At 43.3% G+C, this 27,686-nt stretch overlaps 1 protein-coding gene across 1 annotated transcript in view; it reads right to left on the bottom strand.

Annotated features, from left to right (window-relative positions):
* LOC144275825 (transmembrane protein 132D-like) overlaps positions 1-27,686 on the bottom strand; it is a 314,361-nt gene that overhangs the window by 32,373 nt on the left and 254,302 nt on the right. The window contains exon 5 of the mRNA XM_077835355.1: positions 26,746-26,889. Coding sequence (XP_077691481.1) covers positions 26,746-26,889 — 144 coding nt within the window. The remainder of the gene's footprint in view (positions 1-26,745; positions 26,890-27,686) is intronic.

Raw genomic sequence — 27,686 nt, 5'->3', positions numbered from 1 at the left:
TTTAATCAGGAGGGAGAAAAACTGCACAAAACTCAGCAGTGAGAGTGCGTACATGTGCTGCATGTGTCTGTGGGGGGAGGGTGGGCTTGTAGAAAGGGAGTATCCCCTGGTATTCCCAGGCACCCTGCTCTGACAAATAAACGTACTGCCTCTGCCAGGCAGATGTGAAGACATCAATAAAGCTCGAACATGCCTCCTGCCATCAGCACATGCTGCTGCTGCTCGTTCTCATGCCTCATTATACACTGCAAAACAAGCACCTCGTAGCACCAAGCGCCATCACCTCCCTGGAGAGAGTGAGATTCCAAAGCCAGGATGTCCTAGTTCATGACCAAAGGTCATTATTTTGACAAATTAGTTAGATTTCACTCATTCTACAGGGATGACTCTGAATTAATCAGCATGCATCTGTCTCTCCCTCACCCCCCAAAAAAGGCCTGTAAGATGATCAGCATATTCCATGAGCCACCTTTTAAAAATCTATGACAGCTTGAGCTCAGCCACTTTTAGGCACCAGATTCAGGTACCTGACACCTGACCTACATTTTGTTTTGGTGCCAGCCAAGGTACGGTACCCCAAAGAAGTTTGGTCATCCTGCTGGGTAACAAGGGAACTGGATACCTCCTCATCTTTGCATTACAGCTGTAATAATTACCAACTGAGCAAATGGGTCTCCTGGTGAAGTGGAAAATATATTTTGGAGACTGACTGTAAAACCCGCCCCCAAACTCTTCCATATTCATAGCATGGCCAAGTCTCTATTGCTCTATTGGTCTTCTAGATAGGAACTTAAGAGACTCTGAAACTTACAACGCTCACCTGCCTTCATGATGCCCTGCAATGAACCTGAGTCTTTGGAGCATCATTACGTATGCCGTTCGAGTGCAATTAAATAGGCAGTTAGCAAACACGGCAAATGCTATTTCCTAGTCATTTCTTTCCCTGGCTGATGTGACAAAATGCTAAATATATGACATTCACCTACATTAATAGGAATGGGGCTGATAACTCAAGTAGCTTCTACGAATGATTCAGACATGTCAGACAAGTCTGTGCCTGCAAACTGATTACGTTCCACTAAATCATGAAAATACAATATTAGAACATCCTTTAAAAAATGGGTTTACACGTATCCTACCTTTTTTGCACAGTCAACTAAGGGTCTGATGCAGTGCCCATTAAAATCAGTGGAAGGATTCCTATCAGCTTAGATCGGGCTCTAAATCATTGTACTGCTTCACTATTTGATCAGTAGTTCAGCTCAGCCTGATAATAATTGATTATGACACTAAATATTTTACACTTAAGTATTCCTTTCATCTGATGATGTCAAAGTACTTTGCAAATAAAGAAATCGTACAACAAAACTAGGCACTTATACTGTGACCCTCACTGTGATATTTCAGTGCCTATGAACTGTGCCCATCCCTGTGATATTTCCGTTCTTATTACAAAACCCCTTATAATACAGGCATTAGCACCTTGCATTTTACAGATGAAGAAACGGAGGAACAGAGAATTGAAGGACTTTATCCAAAATCACAGAGTGAGTCAGTGCCAGAGTTGGGAATAGAATCCTGCTCTCGTTACTCCAAGTCCTGTGCCCAATCTGCTGGACCATGGAGAGATGTAGCATTGCTATCTCCTTTTTAAGAACAGGCAAACCGCGGCAGAGCTAAGGTCACAGCCAGGACTGAACCCAGGAGCTGCTACTTAATCCCTTGCTCTAACGGCGAGACAAGATTGTTTTTCACAGCCCAGTGACAAAGGAACATTTAAACCATATTGTCTAGTGCATAGTGCACTGGACCAGGATTCAGAAGATCTGCCTTCTAGTCCCACCTCAGCCACTGCCCAGCTGTGTGACCTTGGGCAAGTCACTTCCCTGCTTTATGCCTTTGTGCCCCCCCTCACCCATTTTCTCTTTAGAGTGTAAGAGGGCAGAGGATTGTCTCCTACGATGTGTTTGTACAGCACCTGGCATACTGTAATGCAGATACCACCAATAAAAGGTGCCGGCAACGAAAAATAATGGAATCATCAAGCGCCCGCACTTGTTAGAGCACAGAAAGAAACTACAGCACTGACTTCAGTGTTCAGTCTCTGATAGCCATGGGGGGATGGCATTAGCAAAGCAGACACAGCTCTTCAAACATACTCACAGTTAGCTTAAGGTTAGAAAAATACATCAGCTTTTCGTCATCATAAACCTGGGACACTACAGGCCAAACGGTGCTCTGGCTTTACAACCTGTAAGCCCCACTTCAGCTAATGGGGTTATGGGGAGAGAGTCAGTCATGGCACCATTTGGCCTTGAAGTTAAAAGCATTTGGTTTTGCCGCTAATCTGAGTCTACAGTTCCTCTGCGCTTCTTTTCACCATATGGAAATGACACAGGAACACACTTAAATGGGGAAACTTCACGAAGAGGCTTCAGCAGGAGCGGGGGTGCGGTGGCAGATAATTTCAAAGCATTCTGTCAGATTTTAGCTGTGCATTCCCCATTGACTCAAATGGGAGTCATGCAGCTCGGATCTGCCGAATGCTTTTACAGCATTCTCATCGTGACAGATGCTAAACACATTTATTGATTGATTGATTGCTAAGCAAGAGATGGATCCTTCACACAACTGCATGAAAATCCTGAAGCATCAACATGGCTGGAAATGCTATAGGGAACTGGGGGGAAAGGGCTTTATTCTGCAGTGCATTAGCCTGTCAGACTGGTGTATCCTGAGTACACACACCCACGCAGGAGCAAATAATGACCTGTACAGAGACAGCAGCATATAACAGGATGGCAAGCACGTCAAACTACATTTCACGCTGTTGCCACCTTTAAGCAATGATCTTTGTTCAGCTATTGACCAATCATTGGCCTTGAAAATCCCCTCAATAACTAAAGAAGCAAAGGGAAGGAGTGTTGTTCACTGGGTAGACCAAAGTAGGGGGAGCCAGGATTTCTGTGTGCTCATCGAGTCTACTCTCTGCAAGTCAATGAGTAATTCTTCCCTCCCAGGCTGCATTTTACCCATGGTATCATAATGCTACTGCTATGGAGATGTGTTGTGAGGCACAAGTAATATTTGTAAAGCTCTTTGAGATCCTTGCATGACAAAAACAATATAAGTACACAGTAGCATTGCTCCTGAAACATTTATGGAGGTTTTCAGCTGAATCTGGGCAACTAAATTGGCTAATGTGCTAATTAGCCAACACACTCCCCTAGTTTTGCACATTACGGCTGGGATTTCCAAAGCCACCAATGGGACTCAGATGCCCATTTCCAAACCAATGGGGATTTGGCATGTGAATTGCCTAGGCAACTTTGAGAATCCCATCCTGTAAATCCAGATTTCATCCCAGTCGAGCGATGGGGAACTCTGATTCACTTAATGTGCCAGTGTAAATCAGGAATAAAATGGCATAAAAGTCTGAGAGGGGAGAGGTCCTTTAGCCCACCCTGACCCTTTATATGACCCTCCAAGACAGCATGGAAAGAAGAGCTTCTCTATTGAAAGAAGCAGATGCACCAGGTCAGGACACAATCCATACACATCACCGGGTGGTGGGAATCGGTGGAATTTTACAGGATTTATTATTGTTGGTTTGTATTGTGACAGCGCCTTGGAGCCCAGACACAGATTCAAAGTCTGGAAGGGACCACTGTGATCATCTAGTATGAGCTGCATAGCATAGGCCATGGCACTTCCCTGAAATAATTCCTGGACCAGGAGCCCATTTTGCCAGATTCTGTCCAAACACAGAAAAAAAAGCCTAAATCCAGGCCATTTTCATACCATACATGTTGAATATACTGCTTGATACCGACTCATTCCGAAGTATGCTTCTCTAATTCAGCCTCCGCCAGAAAGGAGAGCTCAGACTGAAATACATGAACATAGGTAGCCTTCCAGTATCCTACTACCAGGTGGCACACTGAACCCTGGGGCTTGATTCTTTTTCACTGTCGCTGGTTTTACACCAGTGTCATTCCAGATGGAGTTATTGCTGATTTACGCAGGCATGAGACAGATCAGCATCAGGCCCTATGGATCAACCAGGGAGATGTTGTTTTGCCAAGAGTCATGTTTCCAGAAAGGTTGGCACGTTTCCAGCTAATCAGCAATGCTTCTCGCCTCTCTAAATCCTGGAGATAGAGCTTTCAGGAGTGGGGAGAGCAGAGCTGGCAAGATTACTGATCTTCAGGATGCTGGTGCTCATTGGCTCTGGTCACTGTTAGAGTTTTGAGGTGCTTACAGATTATTGAATCACTTGGCTCCAAGCCTGTTTCACCCAGTCTTTTGCTTTCCAAAAAATGCACTCTTGCTAGTGGTAAAAATAGGGGTGATGGGTTCCTGTGAAGCAGAACTGTTTTTTGTTTTTTTTTTAATTCCAGAAAAATAGTTTTCTGGCTGAAAAATGCAGTTTTGGGTCAACCAACAGTATTAGCAAATTTGACACAAATCTCGTGAATAGTTTCAGACAAAAAATTTGGAGGGTGCTGGATTCCCCATGGGGACTTAGGTACCCTTCATAAAGAAACTGGTGATCCTGCCTTTATACCCACCAGCCCAGTTGTTAGGCTCTCAGCTGGAAAGTAGGAGACAGTTTTAAATCACCACACAGGAGATAGGACTTGAACTCTGGTCTCCCTCCCTAAAACTAAGTGCTTTAGCCATCAGGCTATCTGCCATCCAGGGGGAGGGGAGTGTCTGTCTGTCTCTGCTGTTGAAGCTGTTCCACTTTGTATAAGATCCTTGAATAGTCATTCGAGCAGAGAGAGACTGACCCTGTAGCTTGGTGGTTAGAGCACACCCTGGGATTTAGGAGCCCAAGTTTACATTCTTCTTGTTCCAGTGATTATTTATACCAAGTGGAACAGCGTTAATAGGAGAAATTGAGAGAGACCCACTCCAAATAGCTTGGTTCATAAGGGCGGGGGAGATCTGGGGGATGTGAACCTAGATCTCCCATACCCCAAGCAAGTGCTCTAACTTTGGGCCACTGTGCATAAGGAGAGGGTGTACTACCAACACCTACTCATCTACTGGTTTTGGAATCCAGCCCTTCATTTCCTTTTCTCTTATTTACAAAAGGTTATCATGCCCAGGAACAAAACAAAATGTTTCATTTTGTGTCAAACAAAACATTTCATCAGACCCAAAATGAAATTTTTGTTGACTTTTTTATTAGCCAAAGGTTCTGAAAAAATTCAGTCTTAATTGAGTCAAACAATTCCTCCTCCCCCACAGTTTTCTGGTGTTATTTGCTGAGCTTTACTGTGAAAGGAGTGAAGTCAAGGACTCTGATTGGGGGTAGGGTTCAAGGATGCTATGTAAAGGTGCAGAGCTATTTTGCTGACTCCCTCTGGCAGTGAGATCAGAAAGGTTTTATTAGCCACAACTCAGGAGCATGGAAGGTATAGAGCAAAGGAGAGCTAATGGGAGGGACACGCGCTCATATAAGAAAAAACCTTTGGATTAGCCAGCTTAGGAGTGTGCTCAGTCTAAACACCTATTCAGAGGAGCCTGCAAGGGCCTATGTCAATGCAGCCCATCAGATGCCTGTGACGTTTCACAGATATTTTCTTCTATGGAGGCCAAGCGGCCAAACAGCAAGAACACACACTATAGTATTATATGGTGCCAAACATGCCCAGCTTAATCAGTCTTTCGCACTTTCTTTATGCTGATCCGGGGGTCCTCTCTGTAACAGTACATTGGCCTTAAAAACAGCCACCCGCAGGCTGGCAGCTTTGTCACATGCTCTTCATTTTCAGGCAAGGTGAACATTGGACAGCTCTATTTGTATACAAAGTTCCTTGGAAAAAATGTACATACTAATGCCAAGCTCTTGGTGTCGGGAGCTGGCGGTAGCCCAATGTGGTTTTAGCTTTCACACCGAATAGCAGGCTAAGGAGACAGCTCATGACAAGAGGACAATTATACTGAATACAGGCAAGTACTACAAATCCATCCCTCATAAACTTACCCCCAGTATTTAAAACAGACCAGAGCCTAACCCGATTCAGTATCGTTGTGCTCATCAGTGACAAATTTGGGCACCACTATAGATAGGCAAGAGGGAGCAAATACGTTAGGCCTGGTTTCAACTCCAAAACACAACACACATTTTCTGTGTCCCTGTGGCCATGGCACTTAACTTCTTTGCACTTCAGTTATCCCATCTGTAAAACGGGGCTACACGTGCATGCCCACATTTGAGATTTATTGACAAAAACGTGTCATGTATGTGCAAAGGATTGTCATTAAGTCCACTTTATAGATAGGAACAATAAGATGCAGAACAGGTAAAAACTTGCTTCGGCAACATTTGGTGTAATGGGTTAAGCATAGTCCTACAACCTGCTCTCTGCTAATTATTTGCTGTGTGATCTTGGGCAAGTGGCTTTGCCTCCCTGTTTCCCCATCAGTACAATGGCAGGTACCTACCTCAGGAAGGTACTACAAGGGCAATGAGGAATGTTCATAGGATTCTTTGATGAAAAAGATGGGAGATTCTCAGGAGATACGGCACAAGGATTTTCTATAGAATCAAAAGTTGCGTGTAGAGGGTGTGCTGCCCTGATCAGCAACCCTGGGCTTTTCGTACCTAAGCCACATAAGTAAGTTTGCATGCATGTAAGTTTGTGTGTGTAGGAGGAGCAGCAGCCAAGAGGAGGTTCCCTGATCCATTCTACTTGTGAAAGGCAGAACCGAGCAGAATGGATGGAAGGGATATGGAAGATGTGTTTCCAACTGCATTTCTTATGACGGCTCCAGAATCTCTCAGTGTACTGCCTCCAACACACAGGTTTGCTCGGGGGCTGATCTAGGCTTCCAGTCTGGTTGGTCTCAAACTCTTGGGGCCAAGAAGCAACAACGAGAGTTACTGGGGACCCTACCTAATGCTCAGTGGAGCCCTGGGTCTGGATCCTTGTGCCTCTTCCCACAGGACACACGTACTCACACACACACGGCAGACTTTAGCTCCAGGTTCACAATTACAGCAGAGAGGCCTGGGCTGGAACAAACAGGAAGAGTGGAGCCATTCCTTTGCAGTGAGAAATGCTCCCTCTACATAAGCAGTGAGCTATGGTGGCAGGCAAGCATAGGAGGAAGCCACTGCCCATGCCCCACCTGTTCTGCATTGAGAGGACATTAGCCTCCAGAGCTGCATCCCAGCCCATTCCATCATGATTAAATGCACTGCAGCCCTGGTAACAAGCTGCCATGGACACATTATTAGTGGGGTTCTTTGGATTACATTTTTAATGGCATAATTTACCACTCCTACATCCATTTGGAAATCTCCAGACAAAGGCTTATGAGCAGAGAGTGTTTTCCAGTTGGTGAACGTGACTTCTTCGCCCTCCAGCATTTTCCTGAAAGACTGTATGTGTAAGTTTGAAAGCAGGATGTTCCTGAATAGTATATTATTTCTCATGCAATTTTAAACAGGGTTTATCTAGTTTGAGTAGATTTGGCTTTTTCGGTCGAAAGTTGCGTGGCCCAAGGGATTCTCCACCAGACGAGCGGACGATCTTTTTAACACCTTCAGTTTCTGACTTTCATATCTTGCATTAAAGCAATCTCCTGTTCATGATTTATATTTATGCCAATGCCCAATTCTATTATAACTCTCCCTGCTGCTTTCTCAATTTCCTCTATTATTCTTTTTTGGCTCAAAAATATCATTTCAGTAGCTAAGTCATAGACTGTCACTTCATATTTATGAACAGCAACATAAATGTGCATTATTACTTTGTTTTTATGAAAGTTCATAATGACTAATGCATTGATTGAATCTCCAGAAAGAAGCTTTATGTTTGACTTTGTGATCCTCCCCTCCAAAAAAAATCTTTATATAATTACAACATTTACATATTGAATAGGTCATGATATTTCTTCATCTATTCCCCTCCTCCAGAGGACTTCAAAAACTCTTATGGAGTTAGGCGAGACTGTATTAGAAACTGCTTGGCATTTTTTGAATATTTCAGGCTACATTTTTTCTAAAAAGGGAAAAAATACTTCCAACAAATTGAGGGTTTGTTTTAACCAGAAGGAAAGCCCCCAGGCTTGATAGATTACCAGAATAGGCAATTAGGCAGTAGGAGGTAGCATTAACGTCCCATTCCCTGGAAATACTGGGTTTAATTCTGCTCCCTTTTTCACCCATGTCACTCACTTATTTTCAGCAGGGCTCTCTCTTGATTTACAATGATAATAGTGGGGGCAGAATCAGACCAGCAGGGTGCTGGAGAGTTTCTTTCCTATCTTCTCATTTTCCCGTGCTGAGGAGCGGAAGCCCACCTGTTTGGATATACGGGACTCAATCCTGATCCCACTGCTTTGGTCCCTTTGAATTGCTCTCATGGTGCAAAGTGTACAGAAGACAGCTAGATTATTCCACCATAGGGCTTAGCTGACATAGACCTGGCAGAGCTTCCAGTGCCATCCTTTGATGGAAGGGGCATGCTGGGGACATTCCCAAGAGGAGGCGTTGAGGCCAGAAGGTGCTGTGCTCCAGCAGTGCCTGGTGGATGGAGGGTTCTTTGGGGCCATAGCCAACTCACTGTAATTTACAGCAGTCCTGGAGCTGCTGTAAAGTGCCAGCAGCCAAACTAGCCTCTAACTAGTTCAGGATTGAGAAGCCACAAATGTCTTCCTCATTCCATGCTATATTCTGCAAATACTGCAGAGACGGAGGCCACTGAATCTAAAAGCCTTTGAGAGCTGAAAATTTCCTACTATCCCTGTAATAAGCTTGTGACATCAGCAGGGCATCTTGACCTCAGCCTGACTGGCTGGGGAATAAGAGTGGTTCTGTTTTCGTGGCAGCGGGGCTGGATCGTGTGGATGCCTGGGATCCTGCTCAGTGTATATTTCATCTTGACCATGATGCTGAAGTAACCTCTTCTGCTGGGATTTTCTAAAGAATATAAAGAAGTTGGGGACACAACCCCCACTGAATTTTAATGGGATTTGGGAGCCTAATGACAGTGGAACTTTGAAAATCCTAACCCAGGCTTGCAAATAAACCTCATGTTGTTTTTCTAATTCACCTCTGGACACTTTTTACTTCATACAATGAAAAGTAAATCCCAAGTCAAACTCAGTCCTTCTCTGGGCTGCCAGCTCAGAGGCCATAATCTCGCCATTGCATTCAGTTTGTCCTCTTCATTTTATTTTGCTTGTGGATTTTGCCAATATACTTCCCCTGACCCACGCGCTGAACCGGGGTGCTGTATAGTTAAGAGCCATTGAACCAAACTGTAAACCTTGTATATGATGGAAACCACTTCAAGTCAGGGTCTGTGGCAGCACCCCTAGGTCCAGCGCCTACGCGCTGAACCCCCATTATAACAAATCTCGGGAACTCCACTGCAAATCAAGGAGCAGTTTAGGGCCCCACATCATCATCATCTGGGTGTTTAACACTAACATCTGGCAGAGGTATCTGACTAAACTTTATTATTTAAACCTTGAGAAGTTTCTGAGTAGCAAAGCACCACTGATCTTTTGCAAAACAGATGACTTATCCTTTACTCAACAATGACAGAAGCTGGAAAGAGACCAATACCCTTCTGCTTTGGATAAAACATGCCTGCAGCGTAACAACAGAATGGTTCCTATGCTGTGGAGCAAAGGAAATCCTCTTCTGGCTAAAGTGCCTCAAGTAGCATCTTCATTCACGGCTCCTAATAGAGTCTGAATTGTTCCTTTTCCATGATTTTTTGGACACATTTTATGACACTTAGTTTCTTATTCTAAACCCTCGGGTTGTTTTATTGCCTTGACAGCAAAAAAATTAAATAAAACAAAAAAAAACACCCCAACCTATCAGTAATTAGCTTTGCTGGTGGCCAACAGATAAAAGCACTAAAGCGTGCAGGTGTGAGGAATCTAATACTATATTACAGCCTCTCCGCAGTGCAAGTCCCCAAAGAGGCGCATATCAGGGAATGGAGCCCAGTCAAATTTAGTTAAAAGAGAAGGAAAATAGAGATGAGATTAGACACAAACACCATTTAGCCTTGCAGCAAAAGAGGCAATTTGGAAAGTTTCTCGTACGTGTCTACAGAAATTAGCATAAGAACATGCAAAGATATTGCCAGATAGAACAGCTCCTTCTCCCTTCCCCAGAAGATACAGTTGCTGTGCAAAACAATCACGACAAAACCCACCTCGCCCTTAGGGAAACTTGACTGCTTTTAGGTTTTGGAACAAGCCTGAAACACAGCTCAGCCTCATCAAAATGTTCACAAAGCTTTCAAAGAAGCGTAGGCCAATTTATGGCTTTGAGGCTAAATCAGGTGAAACTTGGTGACCCTGGCTGTGCTTTGCTTTGAACTTTTGGGTTGGCATGCTACTAAACCATCCTGTGTTGGTGCAGTTCTTTTGTCTACCCACTGGGCTCTCTCTGCTGTTACAACAGGATAGATACAGAGCAATTTCATTGGCTTTAGTGGGGTTACTCCAGATTTATCCTGCTGTAAATGAGATCAGAATCTGGCTCAATGGTCAAATGCTGTGTACAGCTACAACTCCTATCGGGGAGGACCCTCCCTTCCAATGATTAGAGTAAATTGTATGTGGGTATCTGAGGACAGAGTCTGGCTCTGGGTCTCTATTTTAGTGGCACTCAAGTACAATTAATATAATGTTTACAGACAGCTTGGCACACATGCTTTGTGCCTTTAGATACCTAGTCACCAGGGCAAATTATAAGTTCTCCTACTACCAGAGGTTTGCTCCTCTCTCTCGTCGTCTTGTGGTAGTATAAAATATAGCCTCTGGATTACATCTTGCACCAGGGTTGAGTTTTTGTGTATCAGCTCTGCCAGTGTCCTTTCATAATCAAAGAGATCTGAAATCACACACATTGTGGTGCTTTTCAGATGCACATAAAAGCCACACCTGGTTGATGAAGGCACCTAAATCCAGAACTCTAAATAAAGACCCCAAATTTACTTTAATCAAAAGGCCTTTTAGAGTGCCGTACATAGCTATGTACAAAGAAATGATCTTATTTTTTTAACATTAAAGAGATCATACATGTTGGGATGGGGAAGGCAGCCTTTTATAATACCCACCAGCTTCTAATATACCACTGAATGGTCACCAGAGCTGTGCTGCCAAAGGACACAGTTACCATCCTGTAACCAATTTAACAAGGTGAGCCTGCATTCAAGAGGCTGAAACAAGGGAATCCCTTCACCTATGATGTGGGCAGCTAGTGTGGAAATGAAATAATAGAACTAATGCCTGCTATGAAAAACACCTAAATATAGACAGCACAGACAACTTCTTGGCAATTTTATAAAGGGAGCGAGGGAAAATCCTCTCACACAAACACAATAGAGAACAAGGATGTTGTTATAGATAATCATAATTATTATTTGTAACCTGTTATCCAAAGATCTCAAAGCATTTTGCAAACATTTGTTAATTAAAGCTCTCCACACCATTTGAGGTCAAGAAGTAATGCCAAACCCAGTTTACAAATGAACTAAGCCTGAGACAGAGAGGGTAAGTGACTTGCCAAATGGGTCATAGTGAGTCAGTGCAGAGCAGAGCAAACAACCCAGGAGTCCTGAATCCCAGTCTCCTATTCTAAAATATTTCTCACCAGCTAGCGATAACAAACCAAACCCACAGCAGAATAAACTGGTGGTGGGGAACCTTGGAAAAAGAGCGCTTACCAAATACTGCCCTTGAATGGAAGCCAGAAAATGCAGGAAGAAAGAGGAAGACTGCGACTAACACGGAAAGGAACAGTTCTGAATGACATCAAGCACCTCAACATGAAATGGGAAGATTTGGAGAGAAGGACAGTTGACAGGCAAGGATGGCAAATGTGGGTAGCTCAATGTGCAGCAAAGCACGGGATGGCCTAAGGTCTAAGGTAAGGGGGACCTTGAAAAGAGTACACTCTGCATTTGATTATTCCATTGCAAAAGGGAGAATCCACTTTTCACAGGGATACGTTTTCTCTACCCAAACTGGCCCTTATTTTACAAGCCTAAATGTTAACTGAGCTCTTTTGGAAAAGTGGCCCTAGGATAATAGCTACTTATGCTATACATAAAGATAATGTGGTTAAGAGGCAGGTGTCTGTACACAGTATGTTCACAGGAATTCTACATTCACTTCATCTCAGTAGCAAAATACTGGCTCACCAGCTGGTTTAGCCAGTGTAATACTATCCCTGCAGTAACACGTCTTACTATCTGGTGGCTTTTAAAAGCTGCCCTAGGAGGTCAATACAAGAAGGGTGAAAGGGGCAGCATATTGAAACTAGAAGCAAGGAGAGGGCAGGATCAGAAAGACACAGAGAGAAAGATTTAAGCAAAACCAGGCACAGAAAAAGGCAGCAGCTGCCAGTCGAGTAGCAGGCCAGCGTTACAGAAGAACAGCGGGAGGAACGAGAGGTGAAGCTGAACAAGAATGATGGATGGGGGAGAAGCCAGTGTGGCCTGTGCTAGGCAGGAAAGCCCTAGCTGAATGTTGGCAATGATACCATTATTAGGCTATTGAAGAGAAAAGTCCATTTCAAGCAGATGCCCAAAACCACGTAATCTCTCTGGAACACCTATGCACTTGTGCAGGGGCTAACAGACACAGAAAAATCCATGGAGACACACGTCCCTGTACTTTATGCATTTTATGAGAACTTTCTTCTGTGGGATTTCCACTTGAATTTAGCATCACCGAATCCTTGTTCAGAAATCCAAAATGCCCATCTGTGGTGCTAAGTGGAAATGATCTAAGCAGTCATTCTACCTCCAGAGCTGAGATTCCTTGCTCAGCTTTGTCTAAGGAGTTAATAGTGGTTAAGGTATTGAATGCTGGGCATCTCCGTGCCCATTTGTTACAAGGTCTCCATGTGCTGATATTCTCTTTGCTTCATATGGGTCTCCATGCAGCTGTTTTTCCACCAGCTCTGGAAAATATTCCTTGGCTTGGTAATTAGTGAGCACGATTAGCTGCCCATTAGGGAATAGGGAAAGGATTAGTAAGATTCCTGGTTTGAATGCATGAGTTTCAGAGATCTGAACAGTGTATCTTACCAGAGTAAGCTCCTTTAGCCAGGGGTCTGACATACAAACAGTATCCTCTCTGCTAAGACTGGGGCAAATAGGGTCAGGACCTTATCTGAATGATTTAAAAAGTAATTAAAAGTGTCCAGAGAGGGTACACAGGGTAACAAGGCGTCAGTCAGCAGATCTAGGTGAACATTTTCAAACACAATCTATGCCCTTGGCAGATGTGAAGGAAAGAGCTCTAAAATTTCTACTCATCCACTAGTGTTTTGCGAAAGGGAGTATTGGGCTGTGCTGTGATCAAGGTCAATTTAGCAGGGCTGCTTCAGAAAAATAGTGAGCTCCATCCTAATGAGTTTCTGAGAAAGTCAAATATATCACACAGTAATAATACTTTGAACTTAAGTAGGGCCTTTCATCTGAGCGTCTTTGCACAGCTGGGTAAGCTTTGCCATTGGAGCTGGTTGGAATTTTTCTCACAGAACATTCTTCTATCAGATAATGAGATGAGTCAAAAGTGAAATGGTCACTTTTGACTCATCTCGTTATCTGATAGTCAAAAGTGAAATGCTTGGCAGGCAGGCAGGTTTCAAACCTCCTTGGTAGCCTGCCTGAAGGACTGTTCCTGGGTCAGGGACTCCAGGTTTTCTAGGATCCAGGGCAGCCTGCCATACATATCACCCAGGGCTTTCAGGCTCCCTGACATGGAGCCGGGAGTCTGGCACATCTGGAACCCCCAGTTCTACCCAGGGCTCTCAGGGTTTAGACCCCTGGCTCTGTAGCAGGGACCCTGGAAGTCCTGGGAGCTCTCAATTCTTCCATGCTTGTTGTTGCAGAGCTGGGAGACAGGCAGCCCTGGGAGCCCCGATTCCTACACTCCCAGTTCAGCTGTGACTCCCAAGGCTTCTAGGCTCTCAGCTCTGCCCTAGAAGCACTGGGAGCCACAGCTGAGCAGGTGGCCTTGAAGCTTGGGCTTGGGCTCCCGTGTGGAATTTCATTTACAAATTTTCAAAAAAACACATTTTCATTATTGCAAAATGACATTTTTGGGGAATTTCCACTTTTTGTCTTGAAATGGAACTAATATTTTTCAAAATTTGAGCATTTCCCTGAGAATGGACATTCCAACTTTTGACCTGCTCTAATTCTTACCCCCATCTTACTAGCGCATGGGCAATTTAAATGGTTGGAGCATAGCTGGGATTAGAACTCAGGTTTCCTATGGTTCACTGTTATGGTTTAACTATTGGACTATACTGCCCCACCTTCATCAATTAAGAGGAAGACAGCGTAGATTGTGGGCTAGAGATGTGCACAGTTCTTGGGGCTTGGGTTCAACTAGGTCCTTCTTCCCCACCCCCCATTTCCTTGGCTTCCTTTCCTTCAGAATATCCCTATAATCTCCAACCAGTCCCTAGCTTCTCCCATTGTCTCTGCGGGCTTCAACACTTTCCCACGAGCCCTGTATCTGATTTTCAGGGCAGTGGATGTGGTTTCAGGACCTAACCTCTCCAGAAGCTTCTCTGCTAAGTTTCAGGCAAAGGGCCAAATCCTCAGCTGGTATTAATTGGCATAGAACCACTGAAGTCAGTGGAGCTATACAGATTTATACTAGTTGACGATCTGGTCTTGTATGTTGATATTGCAACAATATCAGAGCCCTTCTGTAGCTAACACAACACCTGGACAGTCCTATTGATGACAAACAAAAGATACAAAGCTTGGTAGATATATCGCACCCACTATGTCCAGAAAAAAAATCCTAAACTGGATCTAGAGGACAGCAATTTATCTGCCATATTGTAACATTTTACTGCATGGTAATAAAACAGCATTAAGAGTCTTGAATCCTCATTGGCAAGATGACTTGGAGCCTGCACAGAGCACTATAAATACGACCTCTTTAAAAAGAAGGTGATAGATGCTCTTTTTACAAATCACTGTAACTGGAGAACGTGACGACTTTTAAGAGCGGGGGAGGGTGTTTTGAGAGCACAGCTCTCATCTTACGGTTCTTTAATGCAAATTCCTACTTTGGAGACCTGTACTGTTGGATTCCCTGTGCCTGATTCACCTTTCACTTATAGCAGCACAACTCCATTAACTTCAGTGTGGCTACTTGTAATCTACCCCTGTGTAAGTAAGAAGTAAATTAGGCTCCATTTGTGTTTCTGCTCATCCCGCCCACCCATTTTCTCGCTCTGTCATTTTCTCTGAGAAGGCAATCAACCTTTGGATTGATCTTTTCCAGGAAGTACTGGAAGAATCCTCCATCATCACTGGGATGCAGTACCTTCTGGGTGAGATCTTCGAAAGCACCTAAAAGAGCCAGACACCCAACTCCCATTTGGAAGTCAAGGCACTTTTGAAAATCCCATCCTGTATGGACATCTAAGGTTTCTCATAGACCATGTGATACTTAAACATGGTGATCTACCTGTCAATCTAATCTGTCTGCTTGGGCACTTATATGACCCTCAAAACCGTGGTATTTGAGCACCTTCATTTGTGGGATCTATAGATTGAATTGCCCCATGTCATATTATTGGGGGATTTTATGGTTTTTTACTTTCTTCTGGAGGGATTGGAGATCAGACTATCATATTCCATGTGATGGATTTCCAGCAATGATAGAAGAGATGGGAAGAGGTGATCCTTGATACTTTCCAAATGTATAATGTCATTATGTTAATGAGGTGAACTCATGCTACCATGGAAATGCCTGGTCAAAAGTAAATAAGACTTACTTCCCTTGAAAGAATTGGGGATGGGTTGATCTATTAGAGCTCCTTTTCCCAGTTCACTCACTTTCCCTCCTCGGTCTTCTAACTCTAGAAAGGCATCCAGTTTCCTTACTAACTGACACCGGGACTGAACCGCCTTTTCCAAAATCTCAGAATGCAGCCACTCTCCTCAAAGGAAGAAAAATGAGAAATTCCCAATTAAGTAACAATAAAAAGAGACAATACCTGGCTGACAGCTCTGCGAACTAGGTCATTTCCTGCTTCTTACAACCACAAATGACCATGACCTGCCTTTCTGCATCTTACCATAAACAATTCAGATCACCTACTAATGAGAAGTGAAACTGTGTTTATTGTCTCTTGTGCTCTTTTTTTTTTTTTTTTTGCCTCCTGCCCCACTAGTCAGTCTGGAAGGAATTCCTTACTGAGAACCTAGTGAGAGATGCTCTTTGACAAGACCATTTGGATATCTTTAAGGAGCTTGTCTTACTCTTTATCAGGCTCATTCCTTACTATTATTAAATAGAAATATCAATGGACAGAGGAGGTTATTTCCCCCGGATGCACTAGACATACAGTCTCTGCCAAGTAGGCACAAAGGGCCAAATTCACTGATGCCCTATGTGGAGGCAACTCCCTCAACGTCAGTGGAAGTCTCATGCCAGCAATGAATTTGACCTGTGTGCTATCATAGCTACAGCTCCACTTTCATACTATATTCCATAACTTTCATGACTCTAAAGAAAACATAGCCATGATTATTGCCACATAGAAACTTCTATGTGTGGGTGACTGCAAAAAGTCAACCAACTCTATTGAGAGCCAAGTAAAACATTGACCTTCTTGCAATGAGCACCGATGACTTTCAATGAGCGTTTCAATTCATTCCAAGGAAGCCACGGGTTGGGCTGGTAAGGCAAATTCTACTTTCAGTACATATTTTTGCCTTTCCTGATTTTAATCCTGGGAAGATCAGGGATCTATTTCTGCTCCCACTAAAAACAGCATCAAGTCAGACCACACTAGTTATTCTTGTGACTTTTATAAGAATTTAACATAAGAATGGCCCTACTGGGTCAGACCAAGGGTCCATCTAGTCCAGTATCCTGTCTTCCAACAATGGCCAGTGCCAGATGCCCCAGAGGGAATGAACAGAACAGGTCATCATCCAGTGATCCCTCCCCTGTCGCTCATTCCCAGCTTTTATTTTTAACACTATATTTTCATGAGCTTTGATCTTTCCCCTCTGATCCATAGAGCTGATTGCAAAATGGAATTTCTAACCCACTTCTATTTTCATCCTGAGTTGGGATGAAAAGGTGAATGATCAAAACTTTTCATGGAATGAAAAGTTTAGAAAAAATTTCATTCAGGAATATTGAAAATGGGTTGAGATCATAGTTATTTATTTCAATTCTTTTGATCAAAATAAATGTTTAAACACCCCTGAATTGAAACTTTTCATTCCCATTTGTTGATCTGCAATGGAAAGTTTTGTTTCAAGATGAGCTGATGTTAATAAGAGTGTGTCATGGCAGCTCAGCCACAGTGAGACACCACAGTGCATCATGGGAGATGTAGTCCAATCAAGAACCAGAGCCTAAAGGGGAGAACGGAGGTATGAGGGACCCAGAACTGAGATTTCATGGATACTTCAGATGGACACAGAGATTAATATCCAACTGACCCAAAAGGAAATGTTCCATTTTGATTTTCCCCAACAGAAAATTCTGCTGAAACCAATCTTTTCCCACAGAAAATTTTTATTTAATGAAATCCCATTTTCTGACACAAAAATGTTTCATTTGAAGTATTCTGACCATCTCTACTGATCACTCATATATATTTTTTTTAATTGCAGTATCACCAATCCCAAGCATTTAAAGAGGCAGGCCCTCAAAATCATGAGATTGTCTTAAAAATCATAAGATTTACATGAAAAATAATGCTTTTACTCAGCTTCTGATTTTTTGCATCTTTAGGATACATTTACTTCATGTTTTCAAGTTTTTATCTGCAGCCATGAGGGCTAAAAAAATTACTTTTCAAAAAAAGGGAAAGCTTGGAATTCTAACCCAATCCCATGCCTCCAAGTGCTGGAGATTTAAGACCAACTATAATGACACAATAAAATTGTGAGCATTGGCAACACTCCAACTGTCAAGGTCAAACTGCAGCCCCACTCACAAGCATGGGCCTGATTATCTTCTCCCATTGGTATTAAACCAGTGTCACTCCACTGATTTTCACAGAGGAGAATTTTCTCCTCTATTACATAGGTGTAAGAAAGAGGAGAAGCAGATGCTATTAGTTTAATGTTTTAAAACACTGCCTGTGTCAGGCTATTTAAAAGACTTGGATACTTTAGTTTTGGTGAGAGCAGCATGTAATGGGCGGCACTTGACAAGAGAGAGGTAATTTTTGCCACTAACAAGACCACACTGAGTTTTAGTGCAGGATTTATTACTCTGCAATAAGACTTTACAAAATGTCAGAGGCATTACTGTCCTTTCAGTACCACTCAGAGTGGCTGGAACAAAATCGCCTTATATTCCTCGCCTCTGAAGCCATAACCGAATGCTGATTATTCATACCAGAACAAATTTGGGCCTTGTTTCTACAGAGGTGGTTTGATAAAAAAGTAAGCAATGATCCTGGGATGAAATTCACTATTCACTATCCACTCACAGCTTGAGAGATCAGAATTTGGGCAGGATAGATGCAGGCACTGGGAAATTCATCCCTCAGCCATGGACCTGCAGGGTGACCCTTTGCTTGTGCAACTGGCATGAAGCCTACCACATCATAGCACAGTGAGCTGCAGATAGACCCTGTGCTGCCTCTTTACCTGGACCAAACTCTCATAGGTCTTATGAGGTACAGAGGGCCATGTGCACCTGAGCTCATTTCACCTGTAATTCCTTCTGTTGTTATGAGTGTGGCTCTGACATGCACTAGGGTCTTAAGTCTGAAGCACAGCAGGTGTACTGAAAATACAGTGATGATACAATGTGATACATGGAGGTTTAACTAAGCCAGCAGAAACTGGGTTTTTGCTGCCAAGGCACTGAGGTCTATGGGATGTTTGTGGAAGCCAGAAACTTCTCAGTTCTGATCACTATTTGGCCATGGTCTAGTCACCTACACTCTGATCCTGCATAGATTTATGCATGCACATAATGTTAAGCACATAAGTAATCCTCCTGAACTTTATGAGTCTACTCACAGATTTAAAACTAAGCACTTGTGAGTCTTTGCAGGATCAGGGCCTTAATTTCTCTGTGTCTCAGTTTTCAGATAGGTAAAATTGAACAATAATCCTAGAATAGTAGGACTGGAAGGAACCTCAAGAGGTCATCTAGTCCAGTCCCCTGCACTCATGGCCAGGACTAAGTATTATCTAGAGCATCCCTGACAGGTTTTTGTCTCACTTACTCTTAAAAATCTCCAATGATGGAGATTCCACAACCTCCCTAGGCAATTTATTCCAGTGCTTAACCACCCTGACAGGAAGTTTTTCCTAATGTCCAACCTAAACCTCCCTTGCTGCAATTTAAGTCTCTTGCGTCTTGTCCTATCCTCAGAGGTTAAGGAAAACAATTTTTCTCCTTCTTTCTTGTAGCAACATTTTATGTACTTGAAAACTGTTATCATGTCCCCTCTCAGTCTTCTTTTCTCCAGCCTAAACCCAGTTTTTTCAATCTTCCCTCATAGGTCATGTTTTCTAGACCTTGAATCATTTTTGTAGCTCTTCTGTGGACTTTCTCCAATTTGCCCACTTCTTTCCTGAAATGTGGTGCCCAGAACTGGGCATGATACTTCAGTTGAGGCCTAATCAGCGTGGAGTAGAGCGAAGGAATTACTCCTTGTGTCTTGATTATGTAAGCAGGGTCTGAATGAACGCTCCCCTGAAAGCTAGACTTTCGATGTGTTTATGTAAATACAGTTTGCTCCTACTCTGCTTAGATATTCAGCAGATAGAGAGGTGTCAAAGTAATCAGTTTTGGCTGGTGTTGGGTTACAAATCACTTTAGTACTGAATGCAGGGGTAGTGAAATATGGTGACCAATGTTGTAATTATTGTAGGAATACAGGGAAGCAGGACTGTGCTTAACCTGTCCCAAATCGGGGGGAGGGGTCACCCTCAGATGAGGGGGGGGGTCACCCTCAGATGAAAGAACCTCATTAAGCCAGGGACTCAAATGCCAGAGCCCTGTGAAAGTAAAAGGGATGGGAACAGGTGTCCCAGTCAGGAGGTTGTGAACCCTTCCCAAAGGTCCTCCCTAACTGGTTTAACCTGTTCCTCATCACTGTTCAAAGAAAGAGCTAAATAGGCTTCATTAGGGGCCTCTTTTGTTATTTTAAATGCTCAATCACTGAGAGCTGAAATCACTTGAGATGGGGCAGTGTTTTTGCCCAGCCTGCAAAGAACTGAAAATCACTAAGAGACTGATGTGCAGAAGTCACAGCAGAGTGAGCGGCCAGCAGGGCGGCTGGTGGAGAGGCACAGTGAAGCAGCCAGCAGGGCAGCGGGCGAGTGCCCAAGCAGTGGAGCAAATAGGGTGCCTCCTTACCTCCACCAAGGGTGGGAGGTGAAATCTGCAGATGCACCTCTGAACTCTAGGTCTGCACTGACCACAGACAGCAACTGTGAGTGGGATGCAGAGAAGGGACTGGCACATCGACTTAAGAGCCTGAGGGGAAAAGGACACTGCCCATCTTACTTGGGGGTGTCTCTTTTGCTCATGGTTTATGTTTAGGAACCCTGTTTCCAGTGTTTTCCCAAATTAACATAGAGTTACTTCCCTCCTTTTATTAAAAGTTTCATTTCTACACTCAGACTCTGTGCTTGTGAGTGGTGAAGTATTGCCTCTGAGAGGCATCAAGCTGTGGTGTATAATTTTCCCACGTTACTAGGTGGGGGCTCGAGCCGGTTCTGTGTTGTATCGATGGAAAGGAACCTCTACATATTGAACCCGGCCCTGGTTGCTGCTGGCTCCGCCTGGCAGAAGGATTACAATTATAACACTCCTGCTAATACATCCCAGAATGATGTTTGCTTTTTTTGCAATAGGGTTATACTGTTCCCTCACATTTAGCTTGTGATCCACTATGACCCCCAGATCCCTGTCTGCTGTACTTCTTCCTAGGCAGTCATTTTCCATTTTATATGAGTGCAACTGATTTTACTTCCTAATTGGAGATCTTTGCATTTGTCTTTATTGAATTTCATCCTATTTACTTCAGACCATACTACTTGCTTCTCTTTTGAGGCATGTTCCAGATTTATTGTTGTTTTTACAGAAGATGGAAAACATAAAGCATTGTACAAGTGCTAAGTGTAGAATGGTGAAAACCTAATCCCAGGGTCCCCACTTTTTAAAATCACACCCAGTCCAAATCAAAGTGAATTAAATGCTGGTGGAAGGTGCTAGATTGACAGTCCTGGATTGTGAAGTCCCAACTTTAGCCTTGGATCAGTTACAGAACAGACAATGGCAGTGCAAGCTTGACCACCCATCCCACCCCACCACTGTGTCTGAGCCTCAGGGACCATTGCTAGTCGTCTCTATTCCCATTCAGTTCCTGGTCTCTCGCTAAGAAGAGTGGAAGTTGCAAGGATGATTTTTGGGACACAGACACTTGCTGGATTATATTATTCTGTTATTCATATAGTGCCAAACATTTGCTTGCGTGTTTTAAAGATAAGTACAAGGATGAGGACCCTGCCTTGAGTACCAAGAACTGAACTGAACCAACCACTTACTTATTTCAAAGTCTGTCTCATAATCAATAATTTTCAGTCACTGGGCTACATTCTAGGACACTGTGTGCCACTACCAATCTGCTGAGTTATTCCACCCCACAGCTCCCCGGTGCTTCGTAGTAGTGATCCATTAGAACCTGCCCCCTTGGATATACGCTGTGGGTATGTGTCTCTGAGTATGTCTACACTGCAATAAAACACCTGTGGCTTGCCTGTGTCAGCTGACTCAGGCTCACAGGGCTATAAAAATGCAGTGTAGACATTTGATCCTGGGCTCAGGGACCCTCCCCACTTGCGAGGGCCCAGAGCCCACACTCCAGCCGAAGCCTCAACGTCTACACTGCAATTTCATAGGCTGCAGCTCAAGCGCTGTGAACCTGAGTCAGCTGACACGGGCCAGCCAGGGGTGTTTTATTGCAGTGTAGCGATACGCTGTGTTTCCCTGGGCCTCTACTGAAAAACTGGACTCTAAGATTTCAGCTCTGATGATGCTACTAGCGCAGCATGCTAATCTCAATGGGTCCCTATGCACTTTCCAGACAACACAAGGCTGTCCACTAACTTACTATGATTCAGATTTAGATGAAATTAAAGATGAAAAGGACCCAAGTCTTGCCTACCCCTCTGCCAATGTAGGATTGTTTGCTGGGATGTTGCATTTATTTCTTTTTCTAAACGCTGGAAACTACTGTGGTACGGTTGGCAAATGTTAGCTATTTAATAAGGATCACTGTGTATTCTACATTTCACTGTCCAGTCTAATTTTGAAATGGCACAGGAGATATGGTGGCTTCACACCCACCCACTTATTCGTAGCCACACTGCCTATTTATTAACACTTTAAAGTGCAAACACATTCTTTATAAATATCACCATACAGAGAAAGTGGGGCCAGATCTTCAGCTGATGAAAACTGACTTAACATCATTGATTTCATTTACATAAGCTAAGAATGTGGTCCTGATCTCCACAATGGCTAAGCAATACATGTCAACTAATTTGTAATTTTTCTTTCTGAACCTACATTAAACAAATCCATTTTTTAAATCAGTGGAAGATTTACCAGACTCAGAAGGATCTTGCAGAAGCAGAAAAAAAAGAGGATTAAGAGAGACAGAAAGGCATGTGTAATCAGAAGCCACCAGCATGATGGCTGGGTTTTCAACTGTTAAGATAAATGGAAACCCCGTGTAGATTTTAAAAAGGAAACATATAACATGCTGGACTTTCAAATTGCTTGGCCTCATCTTCTGTACAAGGTATTATTGTGAAGATGCAGTGGCCTAAAACAAGTAGAATGGGTGTAAATGTTACCATTAGAGGTAGGCGAAGTTTTTCAGCCAAAATTTTTTTTCACTGAAAAATACAGACTTGGCCAGCTGAAACATTTTCTGACTTTTTGCTGAATTTGACAAAATGTTTCAGTTGAAAAAAACCTGAATATTTAAAAAAAATGTTTTTGAATTAAAACATTTAGATTTCTCAGTTCAAAATGACTTTTTACTCTGAAATTTACTGCAATGTAATTAAAATAATTTTTAAAAAGTAAAAAACTCAAAATTGTTTCATTACAGGTGAATGAAATGTTTCGACGTAATCAAAATACAAAATTTTGTTTGACCTGAAACAAAAAATTTTCAGCTTTTCGGGGCAAGGATATTTTTTTGTTTGGGCCGATATGACACAATATTTCCCCCTGATTTTTCAGAATTGCCAGCAAACTGAAAAATCAGTTATTTCTACAGCTCTAGTTACAATCCCCTGACAGAAAAGTTGAAATATGGCTAACAAAAGTCACTTTTCACCATCTACAGCTCTATGCATTTCAAGCTGTTTAGTTACCTTGTTTCTTCCCTCCTTAACTTGGAGGTAAACTTGAAGCTCTCAGCAGGTTGCTCCTCTGACAGTAACATTTGATTACCTGCATTGGTCTTAAGGGCTCACGTCAAGGAATATTAAGCAAAGCCTCCAGTTGCTGGTGTTCCCCACTGGAACAAAATGGAGCTTTCAGTCTCACTTCAATGCCACAAGATGTCCACTAGGAAAGACATATCAGCTAATGGGGCCCAGAGAGGATAGATTTGGAGCTAAACATATCCCGCTAGTGTGTGCATCCAAATTAAAATGGGAAAATGCGTAGCTGAGAGAACACAATGTTCCCGTCAACCTTTGACTGAGGAAAATTTCACACAGGGCCAGATCCTCAATTGGTGTAAATTGGCGCAACTCCACTGAAGTCATTGGAATGAGGCTGATTTACACCAGCTCAGGGAGAGGCCCTTAGTGATTAAGGCCCATTGGCTGCCAGATGGATTAGGTTTAAAAACATTTTTAAAAACCAACAACTTTGGATTCACAAAGGAATTTTCTTTTAGCTGGCCTGGTTTTAGTGCTAATTTTTAGCTGTCTATCTCATTTTCTCTTCTAGAGAAGCCTGTCTGTAAGGACAGCCAGCTGTGAGTATCTGAGGTGATAATGGCAAACTCCAGACAAACCCATATTGTTGTCATTCTGTTATTAGGTTTCTTGTACCCACCTCACACCATCGTCTCTCTCCAGCACTGTCTATCATGGTCTCCCCTTGTCCATTAACATATACCAACTAAATGGGATATGCTGGGTTTCTTAAAAACGTTTAGTATTCATAGTTATATTATTCCACACTAAATAAACCAAATGGCCATTTCACTTCTGCAGAAAGCTGATGGTGAAATCTACAACTCTTTATAGCACATCACAGTGCATTACAGTACATGCATAATGAGGCTTGTGAACCCATGAGAAAAAAAAAATATGGCCCAATCTGACTATCCCTTTGAAGCCAGAAGAGTAACTGTTCTAGAGATGGGCTTGTAGTCAACAGGAGTTGAGGGTACTCGGCACCTTTCATGATCAAGGCCTCTATGACTGAGATGTCACTACATAGATTTACAGATTTTAAGACTATTAGGATCATCTAGTTTTATCTTCAAAAGCCAGATCTGAACCTTTTGTCTTGAGGCAATCATAAGAACATAAGATAGGATACTGGGCTATATGGACCTTTGGTCTGACCCAGTATGACCTGTCTCCCAGCAGTGGCCAATTGCCAGGTGCCCCAGAGGGAATGAACAAAACAGGTAATCATCAAGTGATCCATCCCCTGTTGATCATTCCCAGCTTCTGGCAAACAGAGGTTAGGGACACCATCCCTGCCCATCCTGGCTAATAGCCATTGATGGACCTATCCTCCATGAATTTATCTAGTTCTTTTTTAAAATCATTTCAAGCATTAACAGTGTGCTGGCAGGTTAAGTGAGTGAAAATTAAAAAAAAAAAGGAATGGAGAATGAATACAGGCTGCTTTTATTCTAAAGTAGAGCAGTTGTGAATGCTGAGAACTGAAATAAGGAAATGTTGAACTTGAGGGGTCACATGGTGCCCTCAGTTCAGAGGTGACAGTTCAACTGGGACACGCATGCTGCGTGGCTTGAAGGGATGTAGAAAGCACTGAGTTTATTAGCTGCGTTTTTTTTCTTACACATTTGGGGCCTGATCCTGAAAACCATGAGAGTCATTTTACACTTGTGTGTCAGACCCCTGTGTGAAAAGTGACATGCATGCCCAAAGGTTTGCAGGACCAGTCCCCTAATGCAGAAAGTCCTGAAAGTCAGATTACCATACTTAGAGATCAGTGGCAAAAGAAATTGGATCATGCTTCAGTGTTTTTCTCTCATAAAGACATCATATAGATTGGGTAATTTCTCATGTGTAGGTGTTTGTGCTTTATTTGTCACAAATTTTTCTTCTTTTTCTTTCTTCTTCCAAATCACACCTATGAGTGGGAGGCACTTCACTTGCAAAACAATTTTCCTCCCATCACATGGAGGTTCATTTTCATTTTCTGGTCCTCAGCAGAATAAGGCTCACAGCACTTGCTATCTCTGGATGCATTTCTCAAGGCTGTGTCCATTTTAATACATATGTTTACTTTCCCTTCAAGCAGAGAAGCTAGGAATGACCAAGAAATCAAATGAACTTCAGCTGGAGACAAGGGGCCAGAGAAAAGGTGAACAGTAGTAGGAGTTACACAGCACAAGCAAGTCTGAGCCTAAGCCTAAACTGGTGTAACTTTCTCACTGGGTACAGCTCCACTTCCAGTCCCTTGGTGGGTATGTCTACACTGCAGCTGGGAGTGAGCCACACAACCCAGGGAGACAGACTTGCACTGGTGGGTTTGCGTTAATGCACTAAACTTAGCTATCTGGACGCAGCAGTGGAGGCTTGAGCTAGCCACCTGATCTTGGACCCAGGGAGTAAAGTGGGCTTGAGCTGGGTGAATAGCCAAAGCCTCTGCATTGATGCACTGTCCACACAGCTATTTCTAGCACACTAGTGCGAGCCCTGTTACAAAGGTCCGTCTATTCGGGCTGGGAGGGTTGATCCCAGCTGCAGTGTAGACACGCCCATTGTGGGATTGGAAGAGAGGGATGAAACAGGAGAAAGCAGCTAATAAGAGGGTAGGGGGTGTAAGTTACACTTACCAATACACAAACGGTCTTTCACTGTCTTCTGGCCTTTCAGTGACCAATTTTGCTGTTGGTTACCCCAGTGTAGCCCCACTGATTGATTCAACCGCATTGAAATGAGAGCAGAATTTCGCCCTTTCACTTTTACCATGCTGGAATGCCATTAACCCCAGCCTGGCTACTCCAGATTTACACCGAGGTGAGAGAACTGCAAGTTAGGCAAATACAAAGTCCTTAGGTAAGAGTTTCCCCTGCATCAGAGTTTGTGCTAACTTTGCCCTGAAGCCAGCATAGCCAGCCAAGACAGAGTCATCCCAGCGTAAAGGAATCATCTGTGGGTGTAGAGCTAAGATAGACCTACAGGTGCAGAGGTGTGGTCAGGACACTGCTGTGCCCTGTCAATCACTGGCCTCCCTATCTGTTTTCTTATTTTTGATGAACACACCCCAAGATGCTGGGTGGAGATTTGGGGTTTTCAGTGTGTTTTAATAGGGACAGTACACTGGTCTATACATTACAATGATGATAATAATTCTTTGCCTTTTAATGGAAGGATAGTCAGGAACGGATTAAACTAGCCACACACAGAACAGACCCTGGCAGGTCAGAGAACACTACTGGCAGTGTTTCTTGCAGGGATGTGGCCTTCCCTCAATTAAATGATAGGTTCTCACCTTAATTACATCTTCATCAGACGATCTGCACTCCACGGATTCTAGAAGATCAGTCACGGTCCCATCCTCCTCCACTGAGACCACCTTGACAGGGACAGCCACAGTTTTCCCAGTGAGAATCGCTGTGTTCAGGATCTCAGCTTCCTAAAAGACCAAACAAACCCTTGGTTTAGACGCTTCCTCCACGCCCCCCTTTCTGTCATCAGATACCAGCTCTCCTCTTCTTCACCTATCCTTATAAAAATGAAGCTTGTGTTAATTTTCCACTGACCTCCCAAGAATTGCTGGCACAGAGGATGGGACAAGGGTACAGTAAATTGCACCAAGCGCAAGGTAACACTTGGGCGTGAAATCCTTACCCCAGTCAAAACAATGGGATTGACTTCCTTGGGGCCAGGATTTCCATTTACATGTGTCTGATCTCCCCGTATAGAACTCAATAGCAATGCCCAGAACACTGTAGCAACGCAGCACTGTATGATATTAGCCAGGTGTGGTGTTTTAACGCACTGTTGCAGGATAATGAGAGGTCTGTTTTTAAGGGTCTAGCCAGCCTGATGGGGTAAAGGCACAAAATCATTCTCTTGAGGATGGCTGAGGAGCAGACTCGGGAACCCTGATCTTTAAAATAGTATGAGCCAGTAATATATGGAGCAGGTGATGTATCTGGTCTGACTTGGATGAGTGCTAGATCCCATCACTCAGCATGCCCTCTTCTTTAACCCACTGTTCATTATTAATTATTACTGATATTTATTATTTCCATTATAGTAGCGCCAGGTCCTACTGAGCTTGGGGACCCATTGTGCTATGTGCTGTACACAGAGTGAGAGACAGTTCCTGAGAACGTACAGTTTAACCAGATAAAAGAAATGGAGAGGCGGTGACTTTCCTGAGATCACACGCCTGGCCAATGGCAGAGCCAGGGAACAGCATCCAGG

Source organism: Eretmochelys imbricata, chromosome 15 (assembly GCF_965152235.1).
Source record: "Eretmochelys imbricata isolate rEreImb1 chromosome 15, rEreImb1.hap1, whole genome shotgun sequence".
NCBI lineage: Eukaryota > Metazoa > Chordata > Testudines > Cheloniidae > Eretmochelys > Eretmochelys imbricata.
Note: the sequence above shows the minus strand (reverse complement) of the source record. Positions and strands in the feature narration are given on the sequence as shown.